The sequence below is a fragment of the Amblyomma maculatum genome, chromosome 4, assembly GCF_055883805.1.
Source record: "Amblyomma maculatum isolate TAMU_Amacu chromosome 4, ASM5588380v1, whole genome shotgun sequence".
NCBI classification, from domain to species: domain Eukaryota; kingdom Metazoa; phylum Arthropoda; class Arachnida; order Ixodida; family Ixodidae; genus Amblyomma; species Amblyomma maculatum.
In genome coordinates this window covers 10,462,891-10,483,498 of record NC_139347.1, presented here as the reverse complement: position 1 = coordinate 10,483,498, position 20,608 = coordinate 10,462,891, and the positions used below count along the sequence as shown (strand labels likewise).

Below are 20,608 nucleotides of genomic sequence, written 5' to 3'. Positions count from 1 at the left end.
TCTTGGGTCAAGTGTGTGCATCTTTTGAATGCTGGACATAGGCCGCCACCTGTCTGTAGGCCGCCAGCGTGAACTGCGCATGCGCACTAGAGGCTGGTTGGTCGTTTTCGACAACTATGCGCGCTCATCCTGTTTCACATGCCGAATATGGGCCAGTAATGTTAGTTGCACTTGATTCACGAGATATCTGACCGACATCCACATCTGGACGTTCGCCGCCAGCGGACAAACGGATGCGGCGGGCGTCCACTTTTTAGGACGCACGAATTGCTGCAAATAGGCGCGTTGATACATTTTCTTTTTCGCTGATAACTTTAGTGCACACTTGCGCAAAATATACTTTCTAAAGTGTATTTTGAGGTTTCTAGGTAAGCATTTATTGCAATAATTTTATTTTATTCAATTGAAATGATCCACGTTTATTCGCCGTGGTACTTCGGATCACAATATATGGACGTCAAAGACAACAGTGATTGTGTCAAGTATACCTAATAGCCGCTCTTAACAGCGAGCTTTTTTTTTTGTGAGCTTAAGCCGGAGGAACCAGCTTCATTGTGCTGTTTACTATCAAATGCTCTTTACTCGCGGCATAGCGTGTCATGTCGCCGGCGCTGATCACAAATCGGTAGTGACATCAACGGAAGTACGCGAACTTGTAACGACGAACTCCTGCCTCAGCCTACCGACTTACACGAGCAGGCTGACCTGGCACAGTTTCGTCTCTCCAGCTCAGACTTTATACTTACTGTAGGCGGAGCAATCGATGACGGCCATCACTTTTCTGGAGCCGACCTTCCACGGTTGCCAAGTGGAAAGAGTAAGTGGCGAATATGTCGGCGTATCTCTCTGCATGGTCGCTGTGTGAAGACCCCGGAGCCCAGCGCGAGAACCGCGGCCTCAGACGAGTGATATAGCAGCAGCAAAAAAATTTACTTTGTTCCGACGAAAAGTTAGGGCAAGGGTGAGGAACAGATATATTTGGAGATTCAGTCGTCGGTGTTCCCTATTCCAGGATCCCGTTAGACCTCCGCCGTAGTTGGCCCTTATTAATACAGAAAGAGAAATCGGCGGAGGTGGAGGAAACGAAAATGACGCCTCATCCGCGCTGTGGAGAACGGATGAATGAGGAATTCGTGAAAGATAAAAGGAGAGAAAATGCTGCTTCCATATCAGAGGCAATGGCTTTCCTTACCCTCCGTGGGCACCTTTTCAGTGTCCCTTTCTAGAGATACCCTGCAAAACAGGAGCGCAGTGTTCGCCAGAAAGGATGCAAGATATCGATGCTTGAATGCGAAGGGCGAGGGCGTATACGCCATGCGCAGCGCCTATAGGGGCGCCACTGAAAGCCGCGTAGCGGCAGCCGTCGGAACCCGAGGCGGGCCCCATGCGGCAAGCGGGGCCGTGGTGCGCGCGTGCGTTTAGCCGTTTGTGCGCGTCTCGCGGGCTCTTCCGCCGTGATAGCGTGCGCAAAGAGATCGCACTGTATAATGGTGTACATGTGTTCGATATCACGGCCGTCTGGGACTACATCGCCTCCATATGCATCAAGTGTCTGCTGAAGACGAGCGTCAACAAGGTTGCGTACGAAGTGGAGCTCATTTTTAGTTCCTCGCTTTCATTACATCGCCACGCCAAATCGTTCATTCCTTGACCTATGAAACAATGTTCTTGCTTTGCTTAATGATACACGTTTGCCTCGTTCACATGCATTATATCGCTACAGTAAACTAGGCAGCATCGTCGAGACTGCGAGCGGTTTCGTACCGGTGCGACCGCAGAAAAAGCAAGCGAGCCTGCAAACCAGCATTCTGAGCATCAGAAAAATAGCGCATATTGGGCTCCTGTACCAAGAGTTCAGATTTTTCATGGTCGTGCTTTATCATGGCCTGTCCAGCATGGATTTCCCGTCCGTCGTCAAAAGGGCAGAGCGGGTAGATACTTTCAAGGGGGAGTGAGATATCAGCAGAGGACTTATCTGAAAACCTGCATCATACGTTAGTCAAAGGCATATTAGAGTTAAATTTTATATCCTATTTATTATTTTAGTATCATCTTCATTTCATTCGTAATACCGTCGCGCCAAGCTGCAGAATTACAGTGCGCTTTATAACCAGTTCTAGAACCCTTAGTCTGGATAGCAAGTGCAGCGACATGTTATGTTTTCGTAATCTTGCCAGATAACACAGGAAAGGTGCAATGACAAGCAGAAAACACCGAAAACATAGTTATCACTCAACCCTGCCACACGGAAAATTTAATGCCGTTTCCATCGAATGACATTCGTTCAAAATGATATTTGTTTGCTGCTACACGAGACAATATAATGACATCTGATGAAAATGACATTACGTCCCGAATGAGTTTGCTCACCCGAATGCGATCAACGAGGAAATATGTTATCTCTACACACGTGACTCGGTCAGAAGATACACCCAAAATAAATGACAAAAGTGCCACCTGCATTAAATACTGATTCGCTCCTAAAATTTTGCAGCTAGTCATCGATATGAAATATGCCGCATAGCATCGTAAAAAAGAACTGGCACCCATAGCTGCCAGCCAACCCGTAGCCACCGCACTCAGCGCGGGCGGAACAGGTCGCTCCTGCTGCCGTGGTCCGCCGAGTCGCCGACACGGCGCATTTCTTTCGCCACCTTCAGAAAAGCACGCTCTGTTGATCTTAAATAATACGCACTTAATTTGATGAAGGAATCTAAAACATTATCTATACTGAGGATCGCTGTTATGTAACGAGATTTTGGAAAGCTAAATTTCTGCTCACATTAGCAGCTGCCGCAGGTGTAATGCAGCTCATCCGATTTCGTTCTCTAGCTCCGTTGCTAAAATGTCGCCCATAGTTACACATACCGTTTACTGTAAGAAAATGTGTGAGACAATTGAGCTGATTCTAAGGTAGTTTTATGAATATGAAGTTTACTATTCCCAAAGCGCTTCCAGCTACGGCACTGATGCGAAACCGTTTAGGCGTTTAGGCCTGGCAACGACTAGGGCCCAGCACACGGCCAGAGCGCCGTCGTCAACCGCTCTCGCGGGCCGCGTCGTTACAGTAAGCTCACGGTATCTGATGTGGCAAGTGTTACGAATTTGCCGTATGCTCTCTTGATGAGGCCAAGCTCTGGCATTTTTCGACGGGCTTTAATAAGCCGAGCGAACGATGAGGCGAAAACGTACGGGAGTCAACGGGGCTCTAGTATGCCTCGGCGTAGGGCGATAGTCGAAGGTTCTATAAAGCGCCGTCGGACAGTACACTAGATACTGCCTATTTTACGTATTGCTCGTGACACTTGCTTTAGTACGCAAAGTGTAAGTTGTTGAAACTCGTACGCGTTTCGCAGTCAAGCGCAGACGTGCGCACCTTCCGTGCCCTTTCGTAAACAAACGCCGCCGACACTGCCGCTAACTTCGTAATTGGTAGTCCTAATCAACAGGTTGTTTACAAGGGAAGCACGACATGAATGTCAATTGAAAGGGGGCTTTCGTTTACAGCGCAGTCATCTAAGCAACATATATATTGAAGGCGCACCAAGATTTGCATATCAATCGCAGTTACCATAATTTGGAAATGGCATTAGCTTTGGTCGTGTGGCAGCGCGTAGAAAAAATGACATTAACCTGAACAAATGTCATTCGGTGCGATTGCTTGCTTTCTGCGTGGAACGCCGCGATTCACGGCCGCCGTCGTTCTCGTGAAACATAACTGAATACTTAACGAACGTGTTCCTGGCAAGGTTTTATGTGAGTTCGAAAACCCAACTGCGCAGCAATTCTTCCCGGACATTGCTAAATGTTGCCAGCGGCGTTATATCCGTTAAACCGCGACCAAAGACGAAAACACGACACGCACGCATAGACGCTGACATGAGCAGCGCCCGACCGAGCCCGCCTACGCTTTGCGGCTTTGGCGACAGGCGGCGTTGTCGGCGTTTTGCGCATCGCCTATAGTAGGCAGTTTCTTTTGTTCTTGTTTATGGACGATAGTTTAACTTCCCAAAAGGACGTAGGTAATGAGGGACGCCGTATAATGGGAGGGCTCCGAAAATTTGACCACCTGGACTTCTTTAAAGTGCACTGGCATCGCTCAGTACACATCGCGCTTCACTTTTTGCCTCCGCAGAAAAGCGGTCGCTGCGGCTGAAATTTGATCCCGCATCTTTGGGTGCAGCTATTTCAGTTTTTATTTGTATTCTTTTGTGATGGATTTGACAGCGTCCATTGACCGCCGACTTGACAGGGGGCAATACATCAGGGCTAATAAATAAGCATTGTGCACAGATAATATTACGATTAAAAATACACAAAGAATGAGTTTCACAATCAGAATAATTAATATGATTAGAGTCATGCAGCGACAGAGACGTCCCCCACTGTAAGGTATTTGGTGACACGACTGTAGTGCTTGACAGCGAGACTCTACGGAGCCGTTAAAACGCTAGATCCACAGGCACGTCGATTGGAAGGCCTCTGCGGGCAGTATGCACCATTTCGATAAACTATACGCCGACAAGTGAAGACTGCTTTTATGGCCCGCAAGAGGTCTTCTGGGCGACTTGTCAGAACCTGCGAAGCAATATCAGTAGCGATGTCACACTTGAAAAAAAAAATAATAATAATAATAATGAAGAGCAACGAAGGCAAGTATGTGTAACAGAAAAATTGTTTTGTTCGTATTCGCGGCTAGCAGTGTCTTCAGTGATATCAAGGATGTTCTTGAAACGCGTTCGGACGCCCGGCTTCAAGTGTTTATGAAACACGATGTCAGAAAGAGAGTTCAACTTCATCACTGAGGACAAGTATAATTTGATCTGTTTCGATAGGGCACTAACCTCAGAGACATTATCATCGAAACAAGAATTATTATAAGCTAAAAATACCCCCCCCCCCCCCCCCACACACACACACACACACCGAGAAAACAAGACCAGTAGAAAGAAATACAGGTCACGCTATCAGGAGGTTTCTGAAGCAAAATGCTGCGTCGATAAGGATTATCTTTCGCGAATCCCAGAGGATACGCTGCATTGCCATCTACTTTAATACGCGATAAAACCTAATTATATCGGCGATATAAACACGTCTTTTGGTGCTCAATAAACGTGGACCTAGCCAAATAAGAGCCAGAGCAAAGATTTTTAGGGATAACGATAGCTGAGTGGAGTGGTCCTGTGGTGCAGTGTGTAATTTTCCGCTCAGCAAGCCCAGTGCACCCTGTCAGTCATCAAGCTCGTCAAGAAGTACAGTTACATCACTGTGCAACCCATCGCTATATCAATCACGAATGGCAGTTTACCAGTATCAATTCCTCAAGAGGAAAGTATAAACAGATTTATCTCACCGGTTCTCGCCTATGGGGCAGAAACGTGAAGGTTAGCCAAAACGATTCAAACGTCAATTAATGATATTGTAGCCGAAATAAAGACGAAAATGGGCACGGGCAGGACATGTAATGCAAACGGAGGATAGCTGCATGATGGTCGCTCTAACGGGCGAGACTCGATTCTGAAAGAAAAAAAAAAAAAAAGCAATCGTAGGAGGGAGCGGCAGCATACGGTGGGCGTATGAGGTTTGCAATGATAGCGTGGCCGCAAGTAGCCGATGCATTCGTGCTGCACTGTATGTATAGCCGTAACAATTGGCTGATAAGATAAATCCGTTGTATGTGCACGTGGCTGCCCATTCATGCAGGTTTATGCAATCATGCGACATTTCACTTGGGTTGCGCAGTTTGTTGCCCCAGAAAATATCCTTGGCCACTGACCAGCTGCAAGCTAATCAACGCAGACAAAGGTCGTGACGTCATCTGCTCTGGTGCCGCCTACGGCTGGCCACGATGCGGCGGGGCATCGGCGCGGCGGGTGAGGACAGCGGCTGCCGACGGGAGCTGACAAACAGCATGCGCAAAGCGATGCGCACCGCGACGTCCGACCGCTGGTGGTCGTCCTGGAAGAGCACGAAGGCCAGCAACGCGAACGCCACGTCCGCAACTCCGAGCATGAGCAAGAACACGTGGTACAAGGTGGCCTCCTGCCACGACTGGGACAGCAGCATCATGGTGGCGGTAAAACTCAGGTGCAGGAAGCACGAGGACAACTGGGAGATGCGCACCGGGTCGAACTGCACCAGACCCTGCGAAAACGTCGCAACGAGCGGCACCATCATCATTCCTTCTCTGCGCAGTACAATTACAACCACATATACACAGAGGCGTGCGATACACCAAGTGAAGATTCTGCAATTCAACATGTATATATAATAAAGCGTCCCAAAAGGAATCACCCACGGGCACTTCCAGTATACTTACCAGTGCCCCCAAAATAAAACGGAGCATACGAACGAACAAAATTTCGTTTCGCGGCGCGCCCTGTAAGCGGACTCGCACGGGTGCGTGTGGGGCACGCGAGTGTTCATCTCGACACTGTTCGCCTCATCAACAGCCCGGACAAAGGAGGGAACTTTTTACACAGGCTCCGTTTTATTTTGGGGGCACTGGTACATATGTCTTATAAAAGGCTAAAAATGATACTAAATACCCAAAGATACGCATGACCTGTACAGGAAAGATAATTTTAGTCGATAATGATACATATTTTCCTGACAGCCAAACAGCATTTCTGTGAAAGCCGTTTATGCGCAATTCGTCTGCTGCACCCTTACAAGAGCATGCACTTTTGAATATTTATTCTTTTGTTAATTTTTCAGGCAGAAATCTATGCTTCCATCTATAAGCACTTCGCATTTGTACCTTACTAATCCTACTACACATTGTTCAATAAATAAACGGTCACAAATATTAAGTGGGATAGCCACAAACGTTATATGGGACATTTCAACTTTGCTTTTGAGAGCATGACGCCACAGTGTCTGTGGCTCTCATTGCAGATCGTCGTGCGCATACATGCAGTTTCCTTAATCGCTTAAAGGGGTATACATACCTAGTTTTTGAGTTCGTGTTTTGCCATTTGTGATGATGCCTAAGAGATTGGTGTACACGGATCACCATGTCATATTCGCCTACGCCTGCTGAATAATTTACAACCGAATTTCTTTTCTCACCTGTTTCTGTTTCAATAGCCGATCGATGGCGTCAAAGTCAAGTCTAGGTCGCGTGAGGGGTGAAAATGCAGCGATATAATCATTGATGTGTCGTTTGAATTCACTAAAATGATAAAGCCTTCCCCAAGAACAGGAATCACTACAAGTGAAGAATCAGCGATTATATCACTGCTTTTCATGCCACGCGTCAAGACTTGATTCTGACGTCACATCCATCTCTCGGCTGCTGAAACCGAAACTGGTGAGAATATTTTCTCACCAAATTCAGTTATAAGTTATTTAGCGGTCGTAGACGAAAACTGCGTTGAGATCGATATACAGAAATGGCTTAAGCATCATTAACAAGAAGAAAAATGCCACTAAAACTTGGCGTCTATAGTCCTTTAAACACAAAGCTTTTCATTTGTGCAACTGCTATCTCAAGCACAGAGCCTAAGCCGCCAGGTTATGTGAGCCACCACTTGACATGAATATTAAGCCTATAGCTTTAACCAAGCTGTACAATGTGCTTGCGTGGCCTACGGGTTGTGTAACCCAGGTTAAAGTGAGCTAATTCTAGTTCACTTTACCCAGGTCGCCAGAGCTCAAGGGTTCCTGGCCATCTAGCGCGAAAGCTCCTGCCTGCCTGACTACCAAGTGTCGAACTTAGGATCCAAAATAATGCTCCTCTGTGGGTTCGATACCTATCTTGCCACACACAGCTCCTGCAAACTCGCTTATCTGAATTCCCCGTATTCAGCCAACCAATCGGAGCCGTGCCACGTCACCTGTCAATACCACCTGCCAGAGCCAGGCTCATAAGTTTTCGCTCAGACTGCCAACGTCTGCGTCTTTTTTTTTTTCTTTTTGAGAATGGGGCCTTTAACTATATTGCGTTAATATCGTGGATGAGTTGCTGATCCGGAGTTTTGCATGTGTGCAAATGAGAACTACATTTCGGTTTTGCTTGTAAAAATAAGGGAATGTTTTTCGGTGAGGAGGTACGAGCGAGTTGCCTGCATTCATTGGCGTTTCATGTGCATGCACGAGGGATGCTATGGCAACGCAGTGCTAATTGAGACCTATACTTCGCCTCACAATATATCTGCATCACTGCGAAAGACAGAGGAGCCCTTGCAATTGTGCTCCTAAGTCCCTCTCGCCCCTGTGCATTATAATAGAGAATTGTGATTCTATGTCACCCCCGCCAATAGGGGGCGAGAGGTGCGTAGGAGCACAATTGCCTATTGTAGTGCGCGTGATCCTGATTGGGCAGGGGTGCCTCTGCCTTTCGCAGTGCTGCAAACATCTCGTGAGACGAAGTATAAGGATTCGACCATGAGTTGTTCACAGCTTAGTTGTCTGGTTGGCTCAAGAGCGCGCGCGAGGACAGCACACTTGTGGATGCTGTCACCTCGCGTACATAGCTTCCAATACATTGCGAGCAACTTAATTGTGAGATGTAGTACCACGCATTTGCGAGAAATCTCGGTAAGTCCTCTGAACTGGTTGCAAGACTTCATGTAACCAAAGATTGATGAAACATAACAGCGATGACATTGTTACTACACACCTTGGTATATCTTGAAAGGTGGATGGCTTTAATCTATACATACGTCATACATACGTCCTGCACGCCTCATAAAGGCATATAAATAGATAAAAAATGTAGCTGTGTTTAGTGGGATGTATGTAAACTATAAAGAAGCCGTCCAAGTTCGACATACATTCTTGTTCATATCTTGCTAAATTGATTGAGTTGAACAGTGTGAGCAACTAGATAGCAGAGGTGAACGTTGAACTCGGGTGATTGCGATGGAATGAACGTTGGGACATTAGTGATTCGATTTCAAGGCTTTAGGGACATAGTATGCACACAAACTAGACTACAAAAGCAAAGGCAGGACTTGAAGGGAGGGGAGTCGCTTACCTTGTTGAGGAATATGACATGCGCGAAGAACGAAACGACGACCACGACGAACCAGGCTGTGGTGCGCACCGACACGAGTTGGCCCACCTCGGAGACAGTCATGACGATGGCCTTTACGGCAATCGTGTAAGGCACCGACGCACAGGCGCTGATGCAGATGTTCACCAGGATGCACTGGTTCCCGCGTGCATGCGACAGCAGGCCCACGAGCAGCACCAGCACCCCGACCATCAGCAGCGCGTAGACCAGGAAGCCTGCGCGATAGCGACCGAGAAAGCGCGGGTGCCGACACGGCGGTCCGCGGTCGAAGCTAAATTCACAACGAACCGCAGCGCGTCAGTCTATAGCTCTAGGGTGACGCGAGCACTTCCACTGTGTCACAGCCGCCTGTCAGGGTGAAGAAATCTGTGGGCCTTGTTACTCGCGCTATTCTTTATTTTATTTTTTTTTGTTATACTATACATACCACTACAATGAAATTAGGAAGCTAATTAACGCCTTTGGTTAATTAGTGAAGTAACTAAAGCAGTCTGTCCTTTGCATGGTGCCCGCCATAGCCATCAGTATAGTACAAAGGCTAAATAAAATCTAAAGCCAGACACCTTTTTTTTTAACGCACCGGTTTGCATGAGGTAGAGCTCGAGCTCCATGGCCGTGTGCGGTTCCATCTCAGCCGGCACGCCCAGCACCATGAGCACGGTGCCGACGATGGTGAGAAGGCACGAACTCACCACCAGCACCGATGTCGGCTCGCGCAGAAGCGTCGCCGTCAGGACAGCACTGCACTCATTGCGCACACTGTAAGCACGGATGCTTCCGATCCTTTCCTCGTCTGAATATTTCTTGGGATATATGCACTGAATTGCCAATACGCAAGGTAGTTCTCGAATTCTAAAAAAATTAGAACCCGAAGGGCAAACCGCGCTTCATCTAATTCGATTCCTGAACAACGTCGTCCGTAATCAAAGTTCGGTTTTACGCTGAAGCTACGGCTGAAAAAAGGAAACCACTGTCAAGCACTACAATGCAAAGAAATCCATTACTCTTGCGAAATAATGACGGCCCGTTATCACCGCGGTAATGTGCCCACACTGCAGGCACGTGTGCCGCGCGGACCTCACCGATATACTCTGGCAATGCACTTATTGCATTTCAAACCGGAAGAATGGCCATACAATTCCTCCTGCACATACTGTACCCCGATGCCCGCGGATACCGACACACATGCTCCTATTCGATACATATAAGAGCCACAGCGGCCTTATCAGGACGGTGAATGGGTGCCGACTAAAGCCCTTCTGAACGGGCCCAGCCGTAGCAAAATGGACAGTACACTAACTCAAACCTCGAGATGTGACTAACTTACTCCCCCCCCCCCCCCCCCCCTCATAGCAGTTTTATGCCTTCCCCTCAAAGAATAAAAAAAAAAGGATTTTCAATCAATTAATCCGTACAGTAGACGCTTGGTATATAGTTCAGTGAAGCTTATTGTTGTTGGTTTGTGTTGCATTCTTAAAAAAGAACTGGTGCAAAGGCATCGGAACGAAGTAGAGTTATCACAGGTGCTCCGCTGCTACGAATGAAGATGTACTTCTATATGATCAGAGGATACAAGAAAGCTGGGAAAGATCTGTGCAATAAAGTTTTTACGGAGCTCATCTTGCTAGCGGCAGGCGAGCAAGTTAATTTAGTCATGAAGCCAACACTCGCACAAAAGAAAAGTGCCACAGATCTCAACTCCGGTGTGCGACCACGTGTGTGCCACGCGTCTCATATCGCAGTGGAGAAGGAGCAATGAATAAGGGCCTCAGTTCGCCGAGCCAACGTTTCGACAAGGAGACTTGTCTTCGTCTGGACAGCGCGATCATCACTGGCGGAGGTTTATATACGCTTTTGCTTCCAAAGAAGAAAAACCAGCAAGAGGGCAGGGAAGAGGATGAGGGAGAAAGGAGCAGGTTCAGTTCAGTTCAGTCGTTCAGTCGTGTCCGAGCAGGGCAAGGAGTGAAATGACGTTTCTTCGGTATAAATTTCTGAGCCTGAAAAAGAAAATAAAAAGCGGCAGCAGCAGGAAAAACTACGATGCAGGGTGGATGAGAGTCAGCACTTAAACCAGGTTCGATACTGACACGCCTTTCTTGACAGGCATTCTAAGGGTTCCTGATAAAGAATACAGCTGCAGGGGAATAGCTATCAGGAGCTTTCCGTCAGGAGAGGAGAACAAAGAAACAGAATAATAACAAAACAAGTAAACCATACCTGCCACGTCTTGCATTATTTGAAGAGAATGATTCAAGGAGGAACCAAAGCAAGAAGTGATATAAAGGAAGCCTTCTTAGAGAAACACGCGCAGCTTAGGCTATTGTGTGTGTGTGTGTGGGGGGGGGGGGGGGGGATGTGGTATACACGTGTGTTCTACCCTGGATAGCAGTGGAGAGGAACTCACGTAACAAGTCCATTTCCCATGCCGATGGCGACGACAGCGGTAGATGAGGTGAACTGCAAAGCCAGACCTTGCGCCACATCCGCGGAGCTGCCTGTCCGGGACGCGGCGCCAGAATTAAGGACATGATCGAAACATAATGGCGGGGTCTTAAAGGTACCACGGTATGCACGGGTCGAAACCCGCAATACATCTGAGCACGCTCACTGGTTGGAAAGTTTGAAAGTTTGTTGCTTTGTAGCTGCTCGGTTTCTTCAGGGATGAATAAAGTCGGAAAAGGTGCCACTTGTAAATGTTTCTTCAGGTCGGCATAACCGCTTGTATGCTTTTGTCGATATGGTTCACTATGTGCCGACCTATCGCAACGCGCGAGCGCGCGCGCACACACACACACACACACACACACACACACACACACACACACACACACACACACACACACACACACACACACACACACACACACACACACACACACACACACACACACACACACACACACACACACACACACACACACACACACATAACGCAAGCGAAAGCGAATCTTGTGAGCAGTGCCAACATCTAGATCAGACATGGTATAGTAATTGAATAACTGTGATGAAATTGCTGTAATTTGATTACTTTTTCTGGTAATTTGCAATGTAATGAATTGCTTTTCCTGTAGTAATTTAGTAACGTAATGAATTACTTTTGCAGCAATTTCGTAATAAAGTAATTAATTCTTTTCGAGATTACTTTTACTAAAGCGCAGCACAGCTCTTTCAATAGAAAACACTGTAAAGTGCCGCGAAAGCAGAACGACGCGCCGAAAACCTGGGCCAGCGTAGCGGATCGGCAAAAAGCGCACAGAATTAGGCAGAACTGCGTCTGAGACCTCCTCTGTCTTGTGTAGCCGGGTCACTTCGTGCGGTTATTTTGTGGGTATTTGCAACCATTTCCCATTAAAGGGGCATTGACAGATGGTGCAAGACGGCCGGTGTTCAAAACTAGTTGGGAGCGCCAGGTGGCATTTCCTGCTGTCTCGGGAACAGTGGTGTTGTAGTTAGCCACGGCGCGAGAGAGGGTGGGATGGGAGGAGGCAAGCGTAAGCGTCCATGGCGTGAGTATTGCTGAGCGCGAGGTGCCGGGGTTCGATTCTTAGGACTACGGAAAAAATGAATAAACTAGCTATTTCGGTGCCTTCAAACGGTGAAGGCACCGGGCTAGCAAGATGCTGCGTTCGCCTCTCATATCACGAGCATCCGACCATGCTTCTGTTTTTCTTGTTTTGTGTTCATTCTTTTTTTTTTTTTTTTTTTTTTTTAATGGCACGGGCTGTAAGAATCAGGGAGGGAATAGTTCTCGGGGTGGAATTTGGCGGGAAGACGAAAGAACGTGTGCGTCGCGTCTGGAGAAAAGCTGTTTAGTTTACTATACTCAAGCTAGTTTTCGTATGAATGAAAACTAGAAAGTAATTTAAATGTAACTGATTTACTCAGCAGAAGCAATTGTAATGTATTTATTACTTTTTGATATCAGTAAAATTTAATTACATTTCTGTGACATTTCAGGAACGTAATTAGTAAAGTAATTTAATTCCTTTTAAGAGTAATTCTGCAATGTATGATCTAGATATCAGCATAGCTTCGTAATAATCAGGCATGATTCGTGCGCCTTATCGTACATATTCGGCCAGCACTGTAACTCAAGGAAGCGAAGAGCCGAAGTGAGGTACGAAAACTATTCTGACAACGGGTTCGCGGTATATATCAGCGAAATAAGGAGCTTGTTCCTCGATCTGGAATCGCGTGGCTCTCCACGGGTTTAGTACTTGTGCCGGTATAGCAGCTGTTGGGCCGTGGTGGCTATGGAAAGGTATGTAAGAGTTTGCTACAATGCTGATCACCATATTACCGTGCAGCAAGAAGGAACGAGACCCACAAAATTATATTTTTATGGCTTCGCACAAACAATTGACACAGATTTGTTTGACGCAATGTTGGCCCTTTATGATTCGAATATATAGGCGAGGAGACACAGGCGACCTTGTTATTTTGGTTGTTTCTTCAAAATCTATCCGAACACGATTGTTTGCAACGGCGATAGTTTGATTAGTGATGTTGACGTAGAAAAGAAAAAAGAACATCCACAATACACCATTACGGGTGTAATTTATTCGACTGCCAGGTTCATCCTTTCGTCATACAGTTTCAAAATGTGTCATTACTGAAACAATCTCTCAATATTCCTGACCTTATCGCTTGACGCAAGTTCTTTCATTCCTTATATTATGGTGACTCCCCAGTTGCAGCTGACCGCATCGCTCCTGCCCATCATATTTCATCCTGGACTGATCATCCCTGCAAAGTGCAGCCCATATTCGCGCGAACGTTAAAGTATTAAACCTCACTCCTACTGTTGTTTATATAAACCTAGAACTCATTGCCGAGTGATATAGCTACTGAAGCTTCCTTATCACAATTTCAAATAAAACGTCCAGGCATTGCATTTTGGTTCTCTGTATTCACCGAATATTGTTTTCACTATTGTCTTTTTAAGCATTATGTTTATGTGATGTGCTATGAACCTAGGTACCCATTAGTGATTGTAGTGCTGTGTACTTCGATCTGCATGTAAATTCTTAAGTGAATTTTTAAACTAATACGTCTCAAGATTATGTACTGTGCTGTTTTTAATACCCCCCCCCCCCCCCCCATGTAAAGCTCACTTGGGCCTTTAGGGCATTTAAATAAATAAAATAAATAGATTGCGTACAGGTTCCCCCAGAGCTTCCCGGAGCATCGGGTAACCATAAAGTAAAGGATGCAATTTGTTGTATCATTAGCATTAGCAAGCTGCGTTCCTCCAGGCATAAGATTTCTTGGCTTCAGTGTTCCAGAAACTTTTGCGGTTACATTTAGCTAGACCGAATGATAAACTGACTTTCTTCGAGCTGAACAGGTGCTAAGCCATAAGTGGTTTACAACAGCCTCCTGCGCGGTCGACTCACCGAGTATGGCTCCCAGCAGCCACACTGGGTCCAGGAGGAAGCGTAGCTTAAGACCGCCATGAGGGTTGACTCCCGACTCCCGCTCTTCGTCTGGAAAAGAGCAGTATCATTCCTCATCGTGCTTTTCCGGCACCACAGATAAAAATTTCGACGGACTACATGTATGAAGGCAAAAACTTTCTCGCGCAGCGACGCCAGATTCCCTCGCTTCTTCCTGTGGTGCGCGTCACCACCCTTCTCTGAGAGCGCACTTTCCACTGCTTCTCCTCCTATGACGGACTCCACTCCTCTTCCTTTGCAAACACCCACTGCGCTGTGCCACGTGGTGCAGTGAGGTGATTAGGGCATAGAATCAGAGGCACATATGTCGCTTCAAATCCCTGCCGCTAACGAGACTAGCAGATGCATGTCAATTACCCAGCGAAATGGTATGACACCACCTGGTTATTATTGCGAAGCAATACTACTTTAGCTACCACCTCAGCCCGTCAAAAGGCGCGGCGGTGGCAGCCACGCTTGACCTTTAGCGTGACCTGGCTGTGTGACGTCATACCATCTGTGTAAGAGTGGGTGCTCAACTCGCGCCGTCGCCTTGCGCGGTGGCAGTTACGGCCTGACTCCGTTCCTCTCACTAGTGGCGCTGCGTGCTCCGTGACGTCACACCATCTGTGTAAGAGCGGGGGCTCACCGTCGCCTTGCGCAGTGGCAGTTACGACCTGACTCCGCTCCTCTCGTCAAGCCATGAGATGCCGCCTACAGTCAAAGCGCTTAGGCAGGCTGCAAAGAGGAGTGAGTGAGTGAAAACTTTATTTGATATTTCAAGGGTTTCGCGGTTGTGAAGTCTCCGTCGTCTTCTCTGGCGCTGGCGACTTGAGGCTTCTCGTCAGCAAGGGTAGCAAAAGCGAGCCACAGAGACAGAAGAAGAGCGAGAAGAACGGCTTTCCAAGCGACGAACGCGAGAAGCAGCTAGGCGGAAATGACGATCAATGTCTTCGGTAGCAGAATCGATGACAGTAGCACGAGAGGAAGGTACGAATTTGTCCGATAGTTTGGAACGTGCATCTACTAGCAGCGCTACCAGTTCGGAGCGATGGAACGCTAGCAGACGACAACGACGTGCCCAAGAAACACCGATAGAGCGACAACAGCGACAAGAGAAGGAACGTGTGTATCGAGAGAAGTACAATGAACAGCGAAGAAACGGCGCGCTGTAGTTTAGCTGTGTAAAACCATAGCTAAACATAGTACAGTCAAGCGTCACCATAGCCATAACAGCAAACATAACCGGAGCATCACCACGGTGAATATAGCACAGCCAAGCATCACCACAAGCGGTACAATAGTAGTACCACGTATTGCTTCGCAATCACCTGGCTTAACCAAGCTAAGCCACAGCCAATGTTTTTTGCGCAGATGCTTCGCAATTTTAATAATAATAATAATAATAATAATAATTATTATTATTATTATTGTTATTATTATTATTATTATTATTATTATTATTATTATTATTATTATTATTATTATTATTATTATTATTATTATTATTATTATTATTATTATTATTATTATTATTATTATTATTATTATTATTATTATTATTATTAAATGGTTCACATGAAATGAAAGGCTGGTTATTTTATGGAGTTTAACGTCCCAAAGTGACTCAGGCTATGAGACACGCCGTAGTGGAGGACTCCGGAAATTTCGACCACCTGGAGTTATTTAACGTGCACTGACATCGCACAGCACACGGGCACCTCGCTTTTCGCCTCCATCGAAAAGCGGCCGCCGAGGCCGGGATTCGATCCCGCGTCCTTGTGAACAGTAGTCGAGCGCCGTAACCACTGCGCCACCCCGAACAAACAAAGGAAAGGCGCATTCTTCTGCGGGCACCTGAACCGCGCCGTAAGGGAAGGGAGGAAAGTGGGAGTGAAAGTGGAGAGAGAGAGAGACAGAGAAGCCGCAGTGGAGGATTACGGAGTAATTTCGAGCACCTGAGGATCTTCAACGCGCACTGACATCGCGCAGCACACTGGCGCCTCTCCGTTACGCCTCCATCGAAACGCAGCCGCCGGAGGTCGGGATCGAGCGCGGTTACTCCGGCACAAAGCGGAGAAATCTGACGCCACACGGAGGTCCGTTAATGATGCGAGCAAATGACGTGCCAGAGGCCGCAAGGGGAGGAAGATTCATGTCGTTATCCCGTTGACGCTTGCGCGGTGGCAGCTGCGACGTCAGTGAGCCACGATGGATGTGGAACGAGCAGCGATGCACGAATTGGTGCACCCGTTTTTAACTTACGTCGGAATACGACAATTCGCTATATCCGGTCTTGTTCGTTATATCCAATTTTTAGTGAAACCTATTCGGTGCCAGTATTTTCTGTCTCAAGAATTTGGTTCAAAGCTGCAGTTAAAGTTCTCGCCTTAAGGGCCACTGTCCAGGGAAGGACCTAGCAAAGGAGCCCAGTGTTTCGATCAGGTACCGGAGATAGTCTGTGCAAAATGCTATCAGCAATACACGCGCCGCAAAGCAGCAAAAATACAAATCAAAGCTCTCTCATCCCCGTCGGTAAACCAGCTTCTTCCTTTCTCTACGAGCCGCAAGGATGACGTCGTAGTCGAAAACGACATCCATTGGTCCGTCTCACTGTCTGAGGGTGAAGGATGGGTGTCTACCGCTCGCTGCGCGCTTTTCCCTCGCCACGGTCGGACTGAATACAGCGGCGCGCGCTCTCTCGCCCCCCCCCCCCCCCCCCCTTTTTTTTTTTTTTTTTTTTTTTTATGCGCACGCGGATCGTGCCCTGCCCCACCTCTCGTCAAACGCGGTGGAGGAAGGGGAATTTGTCTTGCGGAGGCTAGACGACCAGGCAGGAGAGTGAAAAACCTTTGCGAGGGAACGGGAGGAGAGAAACACGACAGAATCGGGTGATTGCGGCGGCTGTAACTGCGTTATTAGTTACTCTTTTCAAAAACATTTTGCGGCCTTGCGTTCTGGGGGCGAAGTCTCACAGTCACCGGGGAAGAAAGTATCTTCAACCGGAGGGTGGACAGCGGGCCTTTCAAGGAACCATTTCTAGTGACAACTGTCGAACTCTGCGTGCAGATAGCGTTGCATGTAAGTTGCATATAGCTTCAAGTCTACTGTAAGATTATACATTTGGCTACCACAGTGGCACAACTTATAACGTGATTATGTCCAAGTGCAGGCAGGCAGAAAGTTTGGTAAGACAGCATTCAAAGAAATGCAAGCTTGGCGTCAAAGCTGCGACTGCATGCGCGCACGGGCCCCAGCGTAATTGAACCACATTTATACTGCTCATGATGATCAGCGCAGGGCTACCAGTCGTGAGTTGGGTGATTAAAGCAATATGACTTACATCCCAACCCTACGTAAAAAGTTACTCTCCATCCATTCTTACACTGACGCTCTTCTTTGTCAGTTTTTTATAGTTCATCGGCAATTTGGGTGGTTGAACTTGACGCCGTGGACGGCCATATGTGCATTCTGCGTTTGGAAGGAAGAAGCGTCGAGAGTGCCAGGACCTAACAGAGGAGCCTGGTTATCATCCATATAGCATCATCTGATGAATAAGGTTGATGGCTGGTGGAAGTTGACACGTGGTGTCCGTTTGCGATTAAATAACTGGTCGGGAGCTGCGTGGGTCAATACAGTTGCCCCCGCTCCTTCTCAATCTCTGTGATGGGACATATCCGGAACGTGTGTGTGCCTTCGGCGTCTACGCTACTTACAGTGCAGCAACAGTCAAAGTATACCTTCAGATAGGCTCAATTCAAGACTCAAAGTGGGGAATGCACTCCCACCCTTCCTTCAAAGTGAGGTTCTCTGTTCACCTCTGCCGACTTTAGTCGCTGCATCTCTCTCGCAGCCCAACTTAAATTCGAAGCTCTCGCTAAGAAGCTTTATATGAATATATGTAAACACAGCATGCGAATTAGCGTCTTCACACTCGAAAATTGTGCAGGCTTAATTCTTACCCTCAACGAGCCTTCGCAAGGCGTGCTTCTTGATGACAAAGCTCGAAGCGTTGAAAAACACGTTGGCGAAGGCAAGCACCAAACCCAGGAGGGTGCCTGACTGCGCGTCCACATCTTCGGGGGCCTCGCTTGCCCAACAGATGACCCGCTGAGCCGCGCCAGTCGCCGCGTTCCCGCCGCTCTGCATCCGGCCCCCACTTCTTCCTCCTTTTCCACAAAGTTGTTCCCTTTACAGAGCTGATCGCTCTGGGTCAGTTTCGCTTCGCAATTAAATACGCGCATTTCCAATAAAAATGGGTGAACAACTGAAATTACGTTTTCTTTCTTTACCGAGCCCTATAGTACAGTGTACTGACCCGAAACCAGAGTATAGAATTTAAAAGGTTTAAGGATATTCAATTGGACTAATGCGTAGACAAAGCATACGCTTTTTAGGTTCCGCTTGTGTAGTCCGGGGAAGCATAATTACAGACGCTTTTGGAAACTTTATTTGACTCGAGTCAAACAGGGATCTCTTCTTTTGCAACCGATATCGGAGCCAGCTTTATTATTGCTGAGTTATTCTTGCCACCTTTGATTTTGCTCAGTCACATTGTCTGAAGTTAACATAATTTCATCCTGTGTCTTTCAGTATATCCGAGCATTTCGTTACACATAGACGCATACACCCAACCTACAGGCTTCAGACGCATGGCGGAGAGCTCCCGCTTTCAGGACTCTCTTAAGGTTTTCACACTAAAATAGGCGGTGTATTTCGCAACTGGCCTATGCAATTTCCTGGCATTATATTGATAGACTCTTCTGTTGCTGACTGCGCCCCAAAGTTAAAGAAGGAGGGTAGTCTACATGTCACAAAGGCATGGACCGATATCGATATCCTGACCATGTCACTACGTACAGGACATTCGGGGGAATACTTTAGTAAAATTCGAAAAAAAAATGAGATTTTTGAAATAGATTGCCAATTCCTTCATGATCTTAGCGGCGGCATTGGCGGACGACATAGCGCAAGTTGTATGTTGCAAGTACTAGAGTAATTAACTAAACACGGCGAATTATCATTCAGTCAAAGTAGTTGCACGTTTGTACGTAATTATCATATCTTAGCGGGTCATATGTGCATCCAGTAATAATTATTAGATACGAAAAAATGTTGTTAACCTTGACTCTACGACGCCAAGAATTTCGGCTATCCCGAGCCGTGGCAGAGGCCGGCGGCGGCCACGGAACAAGTAGCCACGCCTAAGCTCTTTCTCCGAAGCGTTGGCTCCGAGCTACGTCAGAATGTGGGCGAGACTGCACTCGCTCCAAGGCCGCAACGCGCCTCTTCCACGGCTTGCGATAGCCGAAATTCCTAGGTCATAAGTTATCCTTCTCTTATAATTGTTCGTAGAAGTAACTGTATCTACTACAAGACAAATGCTTCTCCCTCTCCCTTGTCCTGAGAAGAGAGAGGACTTTGACAAGATAGTCAAAGTAGCCGAGGAGTTCTATACTGATCTCTACAGCAGCGAACGAAGTCACGACAATAATGAGATTGGCGGTAGGGAATGCAGTGAGACGTTCTGGCAGTGACGAAGTACGAAGTTAAGAAAGCATTAGAAACTATGAAAAGGGGGAAAGCAGCTGGAGGGGATCAGGTAACTATAGGTTTGTTGAAGGACGGGGGGATATATCGTGCTAGAAAAACTGGCCACCATGTATACGCAATGTCTGGTGTCATCGACGATACCGGAACCATGGAAGAACGCAAACATTATTTTAATTCATAAGAAAAGGGACGCTAAGGTCTTGAAAAATTACAGACCACTTAGCTTACTGTCTGTTATATGTATAAGGTATTTACCAAAGTAATCGCTAATAGAATCAGGACAACCTTAGACTGCAATCAAGCAAAAGATCAAGCAGGTTTTCGGAAACGGTACTCTAGTATCGAACATATATCCGTACTATCAACCAGATGATAGAAAAATGCTCGGAATATAGCCAGCCTTTATACATAGCATTCATTGATTACGAAAAAGCATTTGACTCAGTAGAAACCTCGGCGGTCATATAGGCACTGCGGAATCAGGCTGTAGGGTACGTGAAAGTGCTGGAAGATATATATAGAGGGTGCACAGCAACCATAAATCTGCTGTTAGATTTGGGTTTGCGTGCGCCTGGGTAGCGTACCACTGCCAGCAGTCATT

The 20,608-nt window shown here is 47.0% G+C and overlaps 1 protein-coding gene across 1 annotated transcript; it reads right to left on the bottom strand.

Annotated features, from left to right (window-relative positions):
- Positions 1 to 4,172: 4,172 nt before the first annotated feature.
- LOC146190286 (uncharacterized) lies at positions 4,173 to 18,603 on the bottom strand. The gene is made up of 8 exons (XM_084599762.1): positions 18,417 to 18,603; positions 16,170 to 16,187; positions 14,416 to 14,484; positions 11,424 to 11,514; positions 9,600 to 9,760; positions 8,981 to 9,234; positions 5,777 to 6,144; positions 4,173 to 4,578 (listed from the first exon to the last, which is right to left on the bottom strand). Exons 1-7 carry the CDS (start codon positions 18,601 to 18,603, stop codon positions 5,815 to 5,817), a joined length of 1,110 nt encoding a protein of 369 aa, XP_084455888.1. The 3' UTR covers positions 4,173 to 4,578; positions 5,777 to 5,814.
- Between the last annotated feature and the right edge of the window lie 2,005 nt (positions 18,604 to 20,608).

Coding starts and splice junctions, on each gene's coding strand:
- LOC146190286 (XM_084599762.1), bottom strand. CDS start 18,603: ATGCAGAGCGGCGGGAACGCGGCGACTGGCGCGGCTCAGCGGGTCATC. Junction 9,235..9,599: donor GCTCTACCTCATGCAAACCG/GTGCGTTAAAAA, acceptor GCTATCGCGCAG/GCTTCCTGGTCTACGCGCTG. Junction 6,145..8,980: donor ATGTCATATTCCTCAACAAG/GTAAGCGACTCC, acceptor ACGTTTTCGCAG/GGTCTGGTGCAGTTCGACCC.